Raw genomic sequence first — 15,213 nt, 5'->3', positions numbered from 1 at the left:
ACCATTATGGTTGTACCATGATGATTGAACCATTACAGTGCAGTACTGGAGTGCGGTGCCACACTGTGAGCCGGTCACCTCCCGACTCATTATGATAACATTTCCAGTCTGTTCTCAGCCTTGATACAGGTATCATGACATTATCCAAGTGGAGAACGTGTATTGAGGTAAGACATGCAGCCGATGTGAAGCATCCCCCAACAAACATCATCTATTGTGCCTTTCGGTCATTTGAGAGGTTTCGCAAGTTAAACTTGTGGAAGTTAGAGCCGTTCGAAAGATTTGACAGAGAGCGGCCATAGATTTATTCGGCCAAGTTCTAGAACGAGCTTTCGCAACTTAGACTTGTACGTCTGTAGCATTTTCAAAGATGGACTCTACTTACGTACAAGACCTTCTCGTGCTCGGCATGCTCTCAGAGGAAGAAGCGGTTTGTCTCCTCTCTGCTCGAACGTCGTCCACAAGCAACGTCCCCCGGTCCATTTCCTACGGCGAACGCTTTAACATCAACGCGCTCAACGACTACGAAACACGGTTCTACGTTCGCTTCTGGAAGCGAGACCTATTTCGACTCTTTGAAGCGCTCCGCCTAGACAGCAGCTATAAACTCCCAAATCGAGCTGGCTTCTCCGGTTTCGAGGGCCTCTGCATTCTCTTGCGCCGCATGGCATACCCGGGACGTTATGGAGACTTAAGCCGCTTTTTCGGGCGGTCCGCCCCTATTGTCTGCATGATATTTAACTTCATGCTGGGGTTGGTGTACGACAAGTACAAATGCCTACTCACCATTGAATGTGGGCTACTTACGTCGTCGCGATTGGAGTAGTACGCTGCTGCTGTGGCACAACGTGGAGCACCGGAGCCGAGATGCATTGGTTTTATCGATGGCACTGTGCGTGCTATTGCACGCCCAACGCGCAACCAAAAACAAGTTTACAACGGACACAAGAGGAAACACGCGCTAAAATACCAAGGAGTAATGGCGCTGGACGGACTATTCATCAACTTTTACGGTCCTACGGTTGGACGTCGTCACGACTCTTGGCTTTTAAGGCAGAGTGGACTGCTGGAGCGCCTTCCGCGTGTCTTACATCACGACGGGGAACTTCGGTATTGCATCTATGGGGATCCTGCCTACCCACTCAAACCAACGCTGCACGTCGGTTTCAAGGGCTCCAATCTGAGTGATACGCAAAAGGCATTCAACGCGGCTATGAGTAAAGTTCGCGTGGCAGTGGAGTGGGGGTTCGGAGGGATCATTCGCTTATGGCCGTTTCTTGATCTGAGACTGAGTCAAAGACTATATCTATCACCTGTGGGGAAACACTACTTGGTCGGTGTACTCCTGACAAACTTCCGCAACTGTTTCAACCCCAACCAGATCAGCAAATTCTTTTCCATTAAGCCGCCAAGCCTCGAGGAGAATCTTAGTCTAGCTACTACGAACTAGTCTTGCTGACGACAGCCTTTAACATTTCAATAAACGCAAGTCGCTCGTCTCGCTCAAGTTCCATTCGCAGCTCTTGCAGTTCCAGGCGTCGCTCCTCCAACACAAGCCGCTTCCCCTCGTTGGCGACCTTCCTCCCTTCCAGTGCTTGAGCGACTTGGTCGCGGCGTTCGAGATATGCAACCAGTTGCTGCTGCTGCGATCCACCTTTTCCTCCTCCTCGGCTCATCCCTTCTAAGGCTGCGCCGCGCATAGCGCTAGCTTGCTCGTCCTCCTCCTGCTGCTGGTCCTTCTGCTGCTTCTTGTCGTTCTTCAGCAGCGCCTCTATCTCGCGCATCTCCAGCAGCTTCGCCAGACATTCCTTCTTCGGCGCGTACTCTTCACACGGCCCGCTTGGTTTCTCACTCGCCATCTGCTTTGCCTCATACGCATCTACGAGCTGGTTGCAGCGCTCGCGGCAACGGCGACCGTCGACGTCCACTACCAAAGCTGCAGCTACATCAGCCCAAGCCTGGGTCTTCTTCCCGTAGTCTTCCCCATACGGATTTCTGGCTTGAGCTTCCTGGATCAGTTGGAAGTCAAGCTCATCCGTAAAGCGGACCATCGTTTTACGACGCTTCGTCGGTGGGGCCTCCTCCACGGGGTTGTTGTGCGTTTGGTTTGGCTTCTCCATAGTAAAGATTGCTGGGAGATTGTAAAATGCTTACCCGTATCTCCTCAAGTACCAACGTGTACAGGGCGCTCTAGACGAGTCGAGAACAACTTGTAGACACACGTCTCTATAGAGGGGTAGGGAATGTATTGTCGCTAACTCTCACAAGTTGCTTTGCGAAACCTCTCTATTTTGCCGAGTCCTACGTAGGACTTTGGAGGTCAGTTAATCTGAGGTTGGTGGTCTCTAAATCTGAGATGCAAATCTCGGACGAGTCCGATGACTGGTCTCCTGGAGTCTCTCCGTTCAATGGACTCCGGTTGGAGTCCAAGTCAAGTAATCTTTGTTTGGGGAAGCAAGCAATGCCGGAACCCGCGAAGGCGAATGGCGACGACTGGAGTGTTTAACGTATCGACTGCATCGTGTTTTCATAGGTTTATTCTGCGTTTGACATACACCGTATTAGAGTCAGCTCGTATGAAAGTCCTGCCACAAGACTAGGTAGGAGTCCTTCGTAAGACCTCAAACCCCGAATACCGTGAAAATGGGCGACATTCGGGCTTTCGGCTGTTTGTAGGACGCTTCCATCGGACTAGCAATTCTTGGTCCTAATTCCCTACGAGGGACCTGCTAATCTGCTCCGATAACCTAGCCCCATCTTAGTAGGTAGCTGTTTTACACGTCCGATTTGCCAAAACAACCGAAAAGCACAATACGTAAAGAAATCTAGGAGCAGCCGTCGCCGCCGGCGATCTGGTAGCAGGAGGTGGACGGGAAGATGGGCATGATGTTGGTCATGATGGTCCAGACGTACGTGAAGGCGATGATGATGATGACCACGATGACGCCCATGAGTTTGCTCTTGCCGCCGTTGCGCCGCATCTCCTGCGTCTCGGCCTTCTGGCGCGGAATGAGCAGCACAAAGACCGTCGAGAAGATCTTGCACGCATACGAGCAGAGGTAGGCGTACGTGACCTGCTGACGCACTTCCGTGTCGTCACGCTGGAGGTCGGCGGTGGCGATGTCGAAGTTGGCGTCAATGTTCTTGGTGATGACCGTGGCGAAGGGCGACGCGAGACTCGAGACAGCCACCACGAGGCCGTAGAACGCGGCCTCGTTGCCCTCCTCCATGATCTCCACCATGCAGTACGTGGACACGATGAAGCCGATATTGGTCGGCACCTGCTCCAGCAGGGGGACGCCCAGCCAGAACCACTGACTGCGCACGACGTCCCAGATCGTGAGGAACGTCGGGAAGCAGTCCACGAACACCACCGCGAGCTCCGTGATGACGATCATCCAGCGCCAGTTCCAGTTCAAGCCCCACTGACGCACCGCCAGCAGCGAGCCCATGGAGATAAGCGTCGAGATGATGGTGGCGATGCTGCTGTTCACGGGCGAAATGGTCAACCAGACGCTCTGCAGCGGCGTGGACGCCGTCACGCTCACGTGCCGAAGAACTAGTAGGCCAGCACTTGGTACACGACGCGGTACTGGATCAGGTCGAACAGCTTGCCGAGCTCGACGCGCACGGACCGACGCTCCACCTTCTCCTCCTCGATGCAGTACCAGGCCACAGCGCCCGTGATGATGGAAGTGGCGGCGCAGATGCCCATGAGACCCCCCACGCGGATGGACCCGGCGAAGGTGCCGCCGTATTCCTCCGAGTTGAGCCCGAATCCGACCAACGCGGATGCGACGACGCCGCCAGCGTCACGAGCGACCCAGATCATCGTCTGGAGGTCACCACGGCGCTTCTCCCCCTCGCGTTGGGAGAGTTCTACCAGCGTACCGCCATACGCAGTGAAGGACAGCACCATGCCCAGGTTGGCGACGATCATGAGTAGAACGAACTTGATGCCGGCGTCGGGGGCGTCGTAGTTGATCTCGGCGATTTGTTCGGCGGTGTGCTCGGACTCCGACAGAGACGCCCACGAGTTGTCCGGGTAGTACGGATCTCCCTCGGGTAGAACCGCCATCACGAACGAGCACACCGCGCACACGGCCCAGCCGATGGCCATGTACGGACGACGACGGTAGCCGAAGATCGGGTAGCAGTCGGTGATGATACCGTAGAAGGTCTTGAGCGACCACGGGAGGGCGATCAACACGTAGGCCACGGCCCTTGAGGCTTTGGGAACCTTGAGCGCCAGGTGGCTTCAAAAAAAAGCTGGCTGAGAGGTGCCTGCGGCTAAAGTTCCAAAAGGCAACTTCGACCTGCCTCACAATCGAATTTTCCGCGAGATAGGCGAAGGCCGCGGGGAAGCGCAAGGCCAGCTCGGGGCTGACGAGCAAGAAGCCCCCGTCGAAGAAGAAGAAGCACTTCGCGCCGCGCACTGATGACGAGGAGCGTCTGAAGATCATCAAGAAGCTGATGCCGCTCATCCGCGCCGACAAGACCAAGACCATAACCCCCAAAGACTTCGACGAGTTCGGCCAGCACCTCGACCCACCGCGTGTCGGGCGCACAGTGAAGAAGGTCCTCACGCGATACTTGCGCGGAGACCTCTGGGACCAGTTTGGGCCTGCGGCTAAGCCGGAGCACGAGCCCGTTAGGGTGAACCGAGAGATCCGGAGGCTGCGCGTGGAGCGTCCGGAGATCACGCTGCCCGAGATCGCAAAGGCGCTGAGGATTCATCCGTCTACTTTCGGTGACATCTACGCAAAGGTGGAGATGCTGCCTCCGAGTCGTACCATCTACTCGCGAGCCAACCCCAAGTTTGCAGCCCAATACATGTGGCAACTACACCTGCCCATGAAGACCTCCAAGGTGCGCATGGAGATCTTCTCGCTGACAGACTTGGGAGTGCTCGGCCGGATCCAGGAGCTGCTTGAGATGGGGGTGGATGTGACGCTGCTGCTCGACTGGAGAATGGTGATGGCTCCGTACCAGCTCATTTGCGTGAAGAAGCTACTGGCCGAGAAGAAGAACGGAGCAAAACTCAAGATCCTCGTGCAGAAGAAGAAGAGCAAGACGCAGCATATCAAGGTACAATGCTATTGGCATGCGTGGCCGATGGGCTCTTACTTACACTGCCTAATCTGTTCCCTTTGTAGTTCATCATTGTCGACGATGTCTTCGCGTCTAGCGGCTCTGTGAACCCCTCTTTCAAAGGACTAACACAGTCCTACGAAAGCCTGACATTTCACTACATGGCTGCTGAAGGTAAATTGGTCAATGCAAATGGTAAATCTTAAAGAGTATCTTACGGTGTTTGTTATACTTTTAGTGGACAATGCACTGCAGGAGTCGAAAGCAAAGGAGACGGAACATTTCTTTGAAATTGACGACGAATGGGTGGACGAGCAGGAGAAGCGCATCTCAGACGCCATGGCCAGCGAGGGGCTCGCCGAGGAAGAGCTCGCAGCTGTTCCTGTGTTTGTGGATGGCGAGGGAGGTGCTTTTGTCGCGGCCGAGCTGAAGGAAAACGCGCAGAAGAGAGCCAAGGCCCGGTATGAAGAAAAGAAAGAAGCAGGCTTATGCATTAGCTGCAAGGCGAAGCTCCCCGCTGACAGCGGACTGTTCAGATGCACTGGCTGCAGAAGAAAAGATGAAGTCAAGTATCACCTCAGACAAGAATACGGGCTGTGTACGCAATGCGGAAAAGAGAAGCCTCCCGGCGAGACCCGCAGTGCGTGCGCGGAGTGTTGCTCCAAGTTCAACGCCCAAACAGAAGAGAAAAGGAGACTGAGAGCGCCTGGGAAATGTAGCATGTGCTGTACGCGGAACTGTGCGGTCAGGCCCGTGACCGCACAGGCAACAAGGGCCTGTACGCCTGCTGCGACGAGTGCCGTGCCTCACAGCTCGTCGCAAGCAAAAAGCGGCCACCAAGCGCGCAGCCCTCGGGATCAAGCCACCGAAGCCGCAGAAGAAACCCGGCCAGTGCAGCAATTGCAGCAAAGCTTGCGCTCAAAGGAAGAACGGCAAGTTGTACAGCCAATGCAGCTCGTGCCGCGCCACCGGGGCCAAGAACCGAGCCCTACGCGCAGCCAAGCGAGAAGCGAGCGGCCTCCCTCGCTGCCCCCAGGTGAAGCATGTGCCCGGCGAGTGCTCCAGATGCCACAGCCCCACCGAGAAGAAGGAGGACGGCGCATTCTACAGCTGCTGCAAGACGTGCCGTGTCTACGAATGCAAGGCCTCCCGCGCTTCCTACCTGAAGCGGAAGAGCATGAGGCCTGGCGCGGGCGCGGAGGGCGATTTTACATTTTGAGTACTTTATGGCGTGTTTGAGTCTTTTCAAAATCCCACAAAACTTCCGTTGACTTGGCCCCAGTATTCTTTTTGCCGACCTCTGAGCTGTGCCGCCGCACACGGAGTCCCACGCAAAAACACAGGAGGCCGTCGCGACGCCCGACATCCGCAGGTAATTATTGAGGAAAGGGTACGTGAGACTGTAGAGCACGCTGTAGATCAGCCCGGCGCCCGCGTACTGGAACAGGAAGCCGAAGTAGTTCTTGCTCTTGGTGTCGGGCGCGGGGCCTTCGCGTAGAGCGCCCTCCTCGAACTTGGCCATCGGGTTGGGCGACTTGGCCTCGAGGTAGTCCGTGCCCTCCTCGATTTGCAAGCTCTTGCCGATGCGAGGCGTCGAAAGGTTCGACTCGCGTAGGGACATGGTCAGCTCCTGAGCTTTTCGGTGGTGCTGCCTTGGGGGAAGAAGCGAATTCGGAAATGGTCTCCGGAGCTGACCAAGCAGTGGGGATGTGGCGTGGTGTTTCGTCTAGCTTGACACTCGTTCAGTCGGTTAGCACATCGAGGTCTCCGTTCAGCGGAGCCCGCTGGCCGCCCCGCAGCCAGCCATCACCAGCGGAAGAAGTGGTCGAGGTCTCCGTTGCCCCAGACACACTCCTAAGAGGAGTGCGAGAGCAACTTGGCACCGAGACGCATGCCTCTCGCCAATCACGGGGCTATCAATCGGCGGTGAACCGTCACAACTTGCCCCATCGTCTGCCGGAGGATGGTGTCGCCGCTTTATATCGCTTGCTGGAGGACGCTAACGTCGCCGACATCGACTGATGCCCTTGAGCGTCGACAATTGGCGTCGCAACCGGGAAGGGGATCGGCCATGCAAGGCGAGCTGATGCCGTGATGGCCGAGCGCGCGCCTCAAGCCAATCGCAGTGTGTGTTTCGTTCGCAATTTTAATTGAGTTTCGCGTTCGAAATTGAAATTAATTAGGTTTAATTTGCAAACGAAATGAACGGGATTCGGCGCGACGCTATTCAGGTCCACAAAGGGCCAACACGACCGATGAAGCTGGTCATACTTTCAATTGCAAGCAAAGTGCACTCACGACAACGTGAATTTATTAACTTAGCATCCAAGTCGTACTCAAAAATTTACTCGCCAAACATCAAAGTCGTACTCAAAACTTACTCGCCTGGTAGTCGAAGGTATCATGAAGGAAGTAGTCCAGGTTTTCTTGGGCCAATCTGATTGCCTTGGCTTTTTCTGGGTCCTTCTGCTGTTCGTCGTCCAATTCATCATCGTCATCGCTTGAGCTAAGACTTCATGCTCGTAATTCTCCTCCCCATCTGAGTCGTGGGCTTCGTAGTGAATCCTGTTCTCCTCTTCGTCGTCGTCACCTTCACTGGTTACTGCCGTCTGTAGAGTTGTGGAGTTGAAGATAACTCTTGGAAGCGGCTTCTTCTCCAGTCGATCCCAGTACATGGAAATCAGCATGTTGATTTTGTCCAGGCCAAGGTTAACTCGTCGATCCGAGTAGACGAACTTGTGAGCACTCCAGTTCCTTTCCGAAGCCGCTGACGATGTCGGCATCGTGAACACTCGGCGCGCTATCCGAGACAGGACTGGATAAGAGTCGCGCTCGTCGCCCCACCACTCTAGAGGTGCAGAACGGGACTCAATACGGCGCTGCTTGGGCGTCCAATCCCGCTTCAAATTCCAGAATACGCCGGCTTCGTGATATGCTTGATCAACTTCCTCCAGTGTGTAACCCAGTCTCTTCGCCATCTTGCGGATCTGCTTCTTGCTATTCTTTCGATCTTTGCCAACAAAACCATTAGGGTCCTGAGCTGGGTCCAAGAAGAATGCAATGCCCATGGCATCCGTGTGCATTTTGTTCCATCTCGCCTTAAATTGCACAAGTATTGCTTTTGCCGTACTGACCAAAAACGTTGGATCGCTGTAAATAGGCTGCTTGAGGAGGTCACGAAACGCCCAGTACACCATTGAAATGTAGCGGTGGTCGGATTCTAGTAGCTGAAGCTTCTTGATGATCGGCTCCAGCAGCTGAATTACTTGTTCACCCTTCATCCAGAAGTCTTCATCTCGCACTAGATTGTCAACGTTTTGGAAGACGGCCGCTTTCAATTCCTGCTTCTTCTTTCGTTGGGCCTCGGCCTCTTGAGCCTTCTTCGTCTTCTTCTTGGAGCGCGTACTTCGTCGCGTTGATGTCGTTGTCTGAGCTGGTGTTGGCTGGGTTCGCAGATTCTTTTTCCCGCTGTACGAAGCCATAAATTCATCGTCGTCGAACACGCGGGTTATAGCCTCTCTGTTCCGGATCACGTTCACGAGGCAATGGTACGAGGAGTACCAGCGGGTACCAACAGGGATGGTGAACGAGCGACCGTGCACTTCAGCTGCGTTGGATCGAGCCATATCGTCCTTCTCGATCTTAAACCGGGCAAGTAGCTGCTGGCGTCCCATGAAGTACGATGTGATCGCCTCAGCGCCAGCCGCTACCCGCTTGATCTCGTCCATTTATGCCACATCTTGCAAAAGCAAATTGAGAACATGCGCAGCACAGCCATTGCACAGCAACCCCCGCGTGCTTTCAAGAATTCCCCACGCCTTTTCCATATTAGGCGCATTGTCCGTCGTGACACTCGACACCTTGCTTTCGCCAACAATCGCGTCCAATTTGTCCACCTTTGCGCCGATAAGCCTCGCGATATATTCTCCAGTCTGGGAGTCGACTCCAGTCGCAATGGTCTCGAGGTGCAAGGGATCCATATTTGGGCCTGACGCCAGAATATTGATCAGTTTTTCCCGTCTGGGATTCGACCATCCGTCGAGCTGGAACGCGAAGAATTTCTGCTTCATCAGGATAGCAACTTTCTTCTCGAAGTGTTCCTTTGCGGTCTGCTTTAGAAGCGGGTCGCCAACGTCCGTTCGCGATGGAACTTTTGACGCTTGAAGTGCAAGTACCATGCGCCAAGGTCAAGACCAAACACTGTAAAGAGCCCAAATCCACGGATCGAAACGCCGACGCGGACTCGTAAATGTAGTCGGCGACCAGTTTGTTGACGAGGGCTTGAGTCACGATGTATGACATCAACGGTTGTCCATCAGTGTCTTCGGCGTCCGTTTGCAGCATCTCCACATCTCCACTGTTCAGACTCCTTCGCCGCGCCGCCTCTTCCGCACGCTCTTCAGAAGCGCGCTTCCTCTTCTTGTTCACCACAAGCGAGTATCCATCACACTTCGTCAAGTGGCTTTCGAGCTTGTGTGGCTTCGGGTTGGCAATCTGAGCAGAACAGCGCTGGCACTTCACGCTTCCATCACCACCTGGTTCTTCGAAAAGCTTCCAGACCTCGCTTTTTGGTCGCCCTCCTGGCATTGCTGCTCCACGAATCCAACATGTTAGTGCACGCCGCGGCCAGCGCCTTCGCCACTTCACCCTCACCGTCGCTCTTCCTTGATCTGCGCAAGAGTCTTGATGGTCCGTGCGCCCTTGGAGTGTCCCCACTGGGTGCGGAAGCCGTGCACGGAGTGCGCACAGAGTGCGGAATGAAGTTGAAGCGCGAGTGCGCACTCGCCCTCGGAGTGAATGCGGCGAGCAAAATGTTAAAATGTAGTCTAAATATAGAGAAATAATTCTAAAAAATGGCTACTCGAGTTTTGTCGACGAAATGAGGGCAATCGTTCGCGAAACACGCGTTCTAAACGGTTTCGATTGCTAAACTCGAACTAAACGAAACGAAACATATATAGATTCTCTCACCTGGCGAGTGCAAGTGCTCGGCTCGCTGGAATGCTCGTCACTGAGCCCGCCTCCGCAAATACCGCGCGGCCCTGCTTCGCGGGCTCCCCGTGCGGGTTTGCTGCGGCTACGCTCCTCGCCTCCGTTGGCTGGGCGCTATCGCGCCTCGTCTACTTTATGATGTCGCCCATCCTCTGTGTGTTTTCACTGGAATGGAAGTGTGTTCTTACTATTTTGTCGCGCAGGACACGACGAAGACTGCTGATTTTGAGTCGATGAAGAGAGACTCTGCCACAGACAACGACGGAAAAACCCGGGATCACTGAATGCCATAGCCCATAGTAAAATGCAATGAAATCCCCGTCCGTTTCCACTAAAAACACTTTTGACCGACATAAAATACACAACAATGTTCATAAAACACACAACAATCCATATAGTGTACACGAAAGCATATGCTATACAAAGACCAAGTCTACTGGTCAAATTTGATTGGCTGGAACGACGCTGTTGTACACTGCACGACTTTGTCCTCCAGATTTTAGTGTCGCCCGGATTTATCCGTCGTTGTCTGTAACGCAGCCGTTGGATGCCCCTGATATCTCCCCATTATTGTGACTGCTGCCGCTGCTTGCGCAAAGCCGCGGATCGATATCGGGCTGTTTGAAGCACACTTGCTCTCGTGCTCTGCACGCTCTGTGTATCCTTTTCATGATGGTGCTCGAGCAGTGTCCAGCAGCGTGCGTGCGTGCTGACACTCTGGAGACTGTCTATTGTCCATTATGTACTTGGTGCAGCTTGCACCGCTGGAATGATCAAGTCAGGGTGAATGATCCGCCACCAGACTTTACTGCACCAGAAACAGTATCACCTGCCTCGCCATCCCTTCAATGAGGGCGCCACGATATCGTTGCTTGGCCACGCATCCTTGCAGGGCCTCGGCATGGATAGCAGAGCACCGGGCAGACTCGACCGACGCTTGTTGCGCTCGCTTTGGTCTTGGCTCGATCTCCAATACCGGTGACATCAAGTTGAAGTGTAACGAAGCCTAGACTCACCTTGTCCACGCCGATGGGCGAAACGCGCGGAGCAAGTTGACCTCAATGAACCAGGATCCTATCACTGCTCCCACCGCGCTACATGTGCTGAATGTCCCGAGCTATGACAAACTCCACCCTCACCGATTCCGCTGCCTTTCACGCCCGCTATTTGCTGTCAAAGGACTGTCTGCTTAGACTTTTTCCACGCTGTAGTGAGGGAATAACGCTGTCAGGACAGGGCTTTCTCTGTTAACGTTAGTATCTTTTGGCTACCTACAGCAACTGATCGAGATAGCCTCCCTCTTTGGCCAACTCATAGAACACCCCGCTTCCACCTTTCACCAAGTTGCGAGGGCTGTCGAACTCCACCACTTTCCCGTCGCTCAGCACCAGGATCCGATCCGAGTCGAGCACCGTGCCCAGTCGATGAGCGATCGTCAATACCGTCGCGTTCTGGAAATCCTTCTTGATCATCTCCTGCAGCTTCTTCTCGGTCGCGTGGTCGATGGACGCTGTGGCCTCGTCCATCACCACAATGCGGCTCCGGGTCAGCAGCGCGCGAGCCATGCACAGCATCTGCCGCTCCCCGACGCTGAAGTTCTCGCCGTTCTCGCTCAGCTCGTACGCCAACTGCCCCTCCAGAGCCGACACCTGCGTCTTCATGTCCACCTTCTCCAGCGCGCTCCAAATGTCGGCGTCCGTGAACTCGCCAAAAGGGTCCATGTACGCACGCAGCGAGCCCTTGAACAGAACAGGCGACTGCGGAATGATGGACAGGTGCGAGCGCAGTGTACGCAGCGGCATTGATGCAATGTCCACACCGTCAATAATAATTCTTCCCGACACCAGCTCATTGATACGGAAGAGTGCCATAGTGAGGCTGGACTTGCCTGCACCAGTACGCCCGACAATGCCGATCTTCTCGTTGTTGCGGATGTCAAAGGACAAACCCTTGAGCACGGGGCTCCCGCCCTGCTTGTAGCTGAAGACCACATCCTGGAACTGGACGGTGGACGAACGAGGCCACGAAGCATCAGGCTCAATGACAAGCGGTCGCTTGCTTCCTTCAGCGGGGATCGACCCGTACTCGAGAATGCGCTCGGGACTGACCATTTGGATCTCGACCCAGGACCACGACTGCACCAGATCAGCGAGACCAGTGTCGACGCTGAGCGCGTACGTGAAGGCAAGTCCAACGATACCAGGAGACAGGAAGTCGCGCAGATACACCAATCCAGACACCACGAGAACAATCACAGCGCTGCCTAGAAGCTGCATGCGAAGACCAAACCACTGCTGCGTGACGGTGTCTGCCAGCCAGCACCTGCTGTTCAGGTCGTTGCGGATGAAGTTCTCGGTGATCATTCGATCGATGGTGTCTCGACCGAAAGCGCGAATAACCACGACCCCTTCCTCTGACTGGCTCACGTGGCTGAGCACCGGAGAAGACGACACTTTCCACAAGCGTGACAGTTCTCGAGACGGAGCGAGGTAGAAGTTGGCGATCTTCACGTACATCCACACGAGAGGGATGATCAAAGCACCGAGGAAGTTCATCGTATACACAGCCGTCGCAAGTTGACACACTGTGAAGAAGAACATGGCGAGGAAACCTCCAAACGCAGGAGGGATCATGGAATCCACAGCCGCCATGTCGTCGCCGTACCGGTTCACAATGCGGCCAATGGGGTTGGCGTCGAAGAAGCGGAGCGGGGCCCTCAATAGCGATTGAGTCATGTTGTCAAACAAGTGGCGAGACGCCCGGAGACCAACAATCGCCACGGTTGTGGAGCGGACGAACACCATGACAGCAGCACCGGCCCCAAGCAACGAGTAGACCTTCATGTTGTACGCTGTCTCGTCTTGGTTGTACGAGCCGTTCTTCTGTCCGGTCCAGCGGCTCAGCCACAAGTCACTTCCGATCTGGAAAGCCTGCCACAGCGTCTGCACCGCAAAGAGGAAGACGCAGACCTTGACACCGCCGAGCGAGTTGAAATAGTTGGAGAACACCTCCTTGGACACGCGACCTTCTTCACGTTCTTCATCGTTAACCAGCCGACCCGCATCCTTGTCCTTGTTGTTGTTGTTGCCTTTTTCATCGTCGTCCTTTGTCGAGCGAGGAGACACTGGTAGCGTGTAGGAGCAGCGTGGTAACGCAACTTCATGTCGAGTAGCAGTCAACTTGCCGCTTTCCACCAGCACCTTCACGTTCGCAGCTTTGCTCGCAATGATGTCGGCGCCGTGGGTCACCAGGATCACTGTCTTGTCCGCGAGCAAGTTACAGATGCAGTCGCCAAAGATCTGACTCTGCACGATGGCGTCGACAGCAGCGAGAGGCGAGTCAAGTAGCAGAGTATCGGCGTCCGAGTAGCATGCTCGAGCGAGGCAGACACGAGCCTTCTGTCCCCCTGAAAGGTTGACTCCCTTTTGACCAATCTCCGTTTCGTCACCTCCTGGGAACTGCTTCAGGTCCGGCACTAAACCACAGGCCGCGATCACGCGCGCGTACTTCTCCTTGTCGTACGGCAGTCCGAAGAGGATATTGTCACGGATGGTCATGTTCTGAATCCACGTCTGTTGTGAGTAGTAGGCGACGCTGCCTCGGACGAACACTTTACCGCCCAATTTGTTCATCTCTCCCAGTATCGCGGAGCACAGCGAGGACTTGCCGCTGCCAACCGATCCGTGCACAATGACCAGGTCACCTCGCTTCACAGTGAGCTTCACGTCGGTTAGTAGCGCTGTCTCGTCCGTCCAGCCAAAGGAGCCGTCTTCGATAGCCAAGGCGACATCTTGTGGCTGCGCAGGGTCATCACGTGTGACGTTGTTCGGGTCGAACTCATCCAAAGCGAGGTAGTCCGTGAATCGGTCGATGGAGATCTTGGCCTGGATGCAAGCTTGGATGGCGGTGGGCAAGTCTCTCAGCGGGTCACGGATGGCGTTAAACAGAGCGATGGCAGTGAAAACTTTCGCAGCAGTCAGCGCCTTCTCCATCACAAGCGCGTACACGGCGAACGACACGGCCGAGACCACCAACGGAGAGCCCCACAGCACGAAAATGTTGAGCGCATTAAGGTACACGTACTTCTTGATAGCGGAGAGCTCCGTGGCGCGCAACTTGTGGATTTTGTCTGCGAATTTGTCCTCCCACGCGTTCAATTTCACGATCTGAATGGCGCTGAAGACCTCCTTGATGGTCTTCATGCGGTTGTCCTTGTGCTGCATGACCCCTTCGAACGTGTCGCCGGAGAGTTTGGCGATGATAGAGCCCGCTACGATCGAGGCGACGATGACCCCCAGTCCGGCAAAGGCAGCGACGCCGATGACTTCGTACAGCATGAAGACCACAACCACGATCTGGATGGGGGTGATCCACACGCTGTAGCTCATGAACGCCGCCCAGAGCACGTTGTCCACGTCCGACGAGAAGAGGTTGGAGATGTCCACGGCGTTGGAGTCGCCTTTGCTCTGGATGCTGCGACGCATGGCCTTCCTGAAGAGCAGCCCCTTGAGCGACACCGTCAGGCGGAGCGCGATCAACTCGATGTGGAACTGCACGTGGGGCAGCATGATGGCGTTCACAAGACGTGAGGCGAAGAACACGCCGAGCCACAGGCCCAAGTCGTACATGTCGATCGTCGCGGCCGCGAATGCAGTCACGACGTGGTTCAGAACCGCAGGAGCGAAGACGCTGCACGCGGTGGAGAAGAGCGTCGCCAGAGCGCATAGCAGGAAGGGGCCCCCGTACGTGGTGGCCATGGCCTTGATGATGGACTTGTCATGGCTCTCGTAGTGCCTCACGAACTCGTCGAACACCGTAGCTGACTGGTTGTCGCGGTCGAGCTCCCACAGGTCGTCGTTGTCGAGCTGGCGCGTGTTGCCCGTGCTCATCATGGGGTTGGCGAACGAGAACAAGACGCGCGACCACAAGGACGCAGTGCCTGGGGTGATAACGTTAGTTGACGTTGTTGCATGGTGCAGCTGATGCTTGGTCTCTTCTACTTGGTCGTTGACGCTGGCGAACGTCGAGTATTGCGGCTGCTTGGTCTTGGGGGCGGGGGAGATGAGGGACGCAGTGTCCGGCTGCACCGTCATAGCGGGCGCTACAGTACTTAGCTTGAGCGCTAGGAGG

At 55.2% G+C, this 15,213-nt stretch overlaps 6 protein-coding genes across 6 annotated transcripts; 1 reads left to right on the top strand and 5 right to left on the bottom strand.

Moving 5' to 3' along the window:
* Positions 1-1,673: 1,673 nt before the first annotated feature.
* PHYSODRAFT_373613 (hypothetical protein) lies at positions 1,674-2,063 on the bottom strand (the record flags this gene model as incomplete). The annotated part of the gene is made up of 1 exon (XM_009536538.1): positions 1,674-2,063. A coding segment is annotated over one exon (390 nt), but the record flags the coding sequence as incomplete, so codon positions are not given.
* A 762-nt stretch (positions 2,064-2,825) lies between these two features.
* PHYSODRAFT_338674 (hypothetical protein) lies at positions 2,826-4,120 on the bottom strand (the record flags this gene model as incomplete). Its single annotated transcript, XM_009536537.1, has 2 exons — positions 2,826-3,518; positions 3,575-4,120. The coding sequence occupies 2 exons, from the start codon at positions 4,118-4,120 to the stop codon at positions 2,826-2,828; spliced, it is 1,239 nt and encodes a 412-aa protein (XP_009534832.1).
* A 1,157-nt stretch (positions 4,121-5,277) lies between these two features.
* Positions 5,278-6,360, top strand: PHYSODRAFT_361894 (hypothetical protein; the record flags this gene model as incomplete). Its single annotated transcript, XM_009536536.1, has 1 exon — positions 5,278-6,360. The coding sequence occupies one exon, from the start codon at positions 5,278-5,280 to the stop codon at positions 6,328-6,330; it is 1,053 nt and encodes a 350-aa protein (XP_009534831.1). The 3' UTR covers positions 6,331-6,360.
* A 1,067-nt stretch (positions 6,361-7,427) lies between these two features.
* Positions 7,428-8,159, bottom strand: PHYSODRAFT_522858 (hypothetical protein; the record flags this gene model as incomplete). The annotated part of the gene is made up of 1 exon (XM_009536535.1): positions 7,428-8,159. The coding sequence occupies one exon, from the start codon at positions 8,157-8,159 to the stop codon at positions 7,428-7,430; it is 732 nt and encodes a 243-aa protein (XP_009534830.1).
* A 660-nt stretch (positions 8,160-8,819) lies between these two features.
* On the bottom strand, positions 8,820-9,269 carry PHYSODRAFT_522939 (hypothetical protein; the record flags this gene model as incomplete). The annotated part of the gene is made up of 1 exon (XM_009536534.1): positions 8,820-9,269. The coding sequence occupies one exon, from the start codon at positions 9,267-9,269 to the stop codon at positions 8,820-8,822; it is 450 nt and encodes a 149-aa protein (XP_009534829.1).
* A 2,085-nt stretch (positions 9,270-11,354) lies between these two features.
* PHYSODRAFT_521540 (hypothetical protein) lies at positions 11,355-15,176 on the bottom strand (the record flags this gene model as incomplete). The annotated part of the gene is made up of 1 exon (XM_009536533.1): positions 11,355-15,176. One exon carries the CDS (start codon positions 15,174-15,176, stop codon positions 11,355-11,357), a length of 3,822 nt encoding a protein of 1,273 aa, XP_009534828.1.
* Positions 15,177-15,213: the final 37 nt, after the last annotated feature.

The sequence above is a fragment of the Phytophthora sojae genome, assembly GCF_000149755.1.
Source record: "Phytophthora sojae unplaced genomic scaffold PHYSOscaffold_9, whole genome shotgun sequence".
In the NCBI taxonomy this organism is placed as follows: domain Eukaryota; phylum Oomycota; class Peronosporomycetes; order Peronosporales; family Peronosporaceae; genus Phytophthora; species Phytophthora sojae.
Note: the sequence above shows the minus strand (reverse complement) of the source record. Positions and strands in the feature narration are given on the sequence as shown.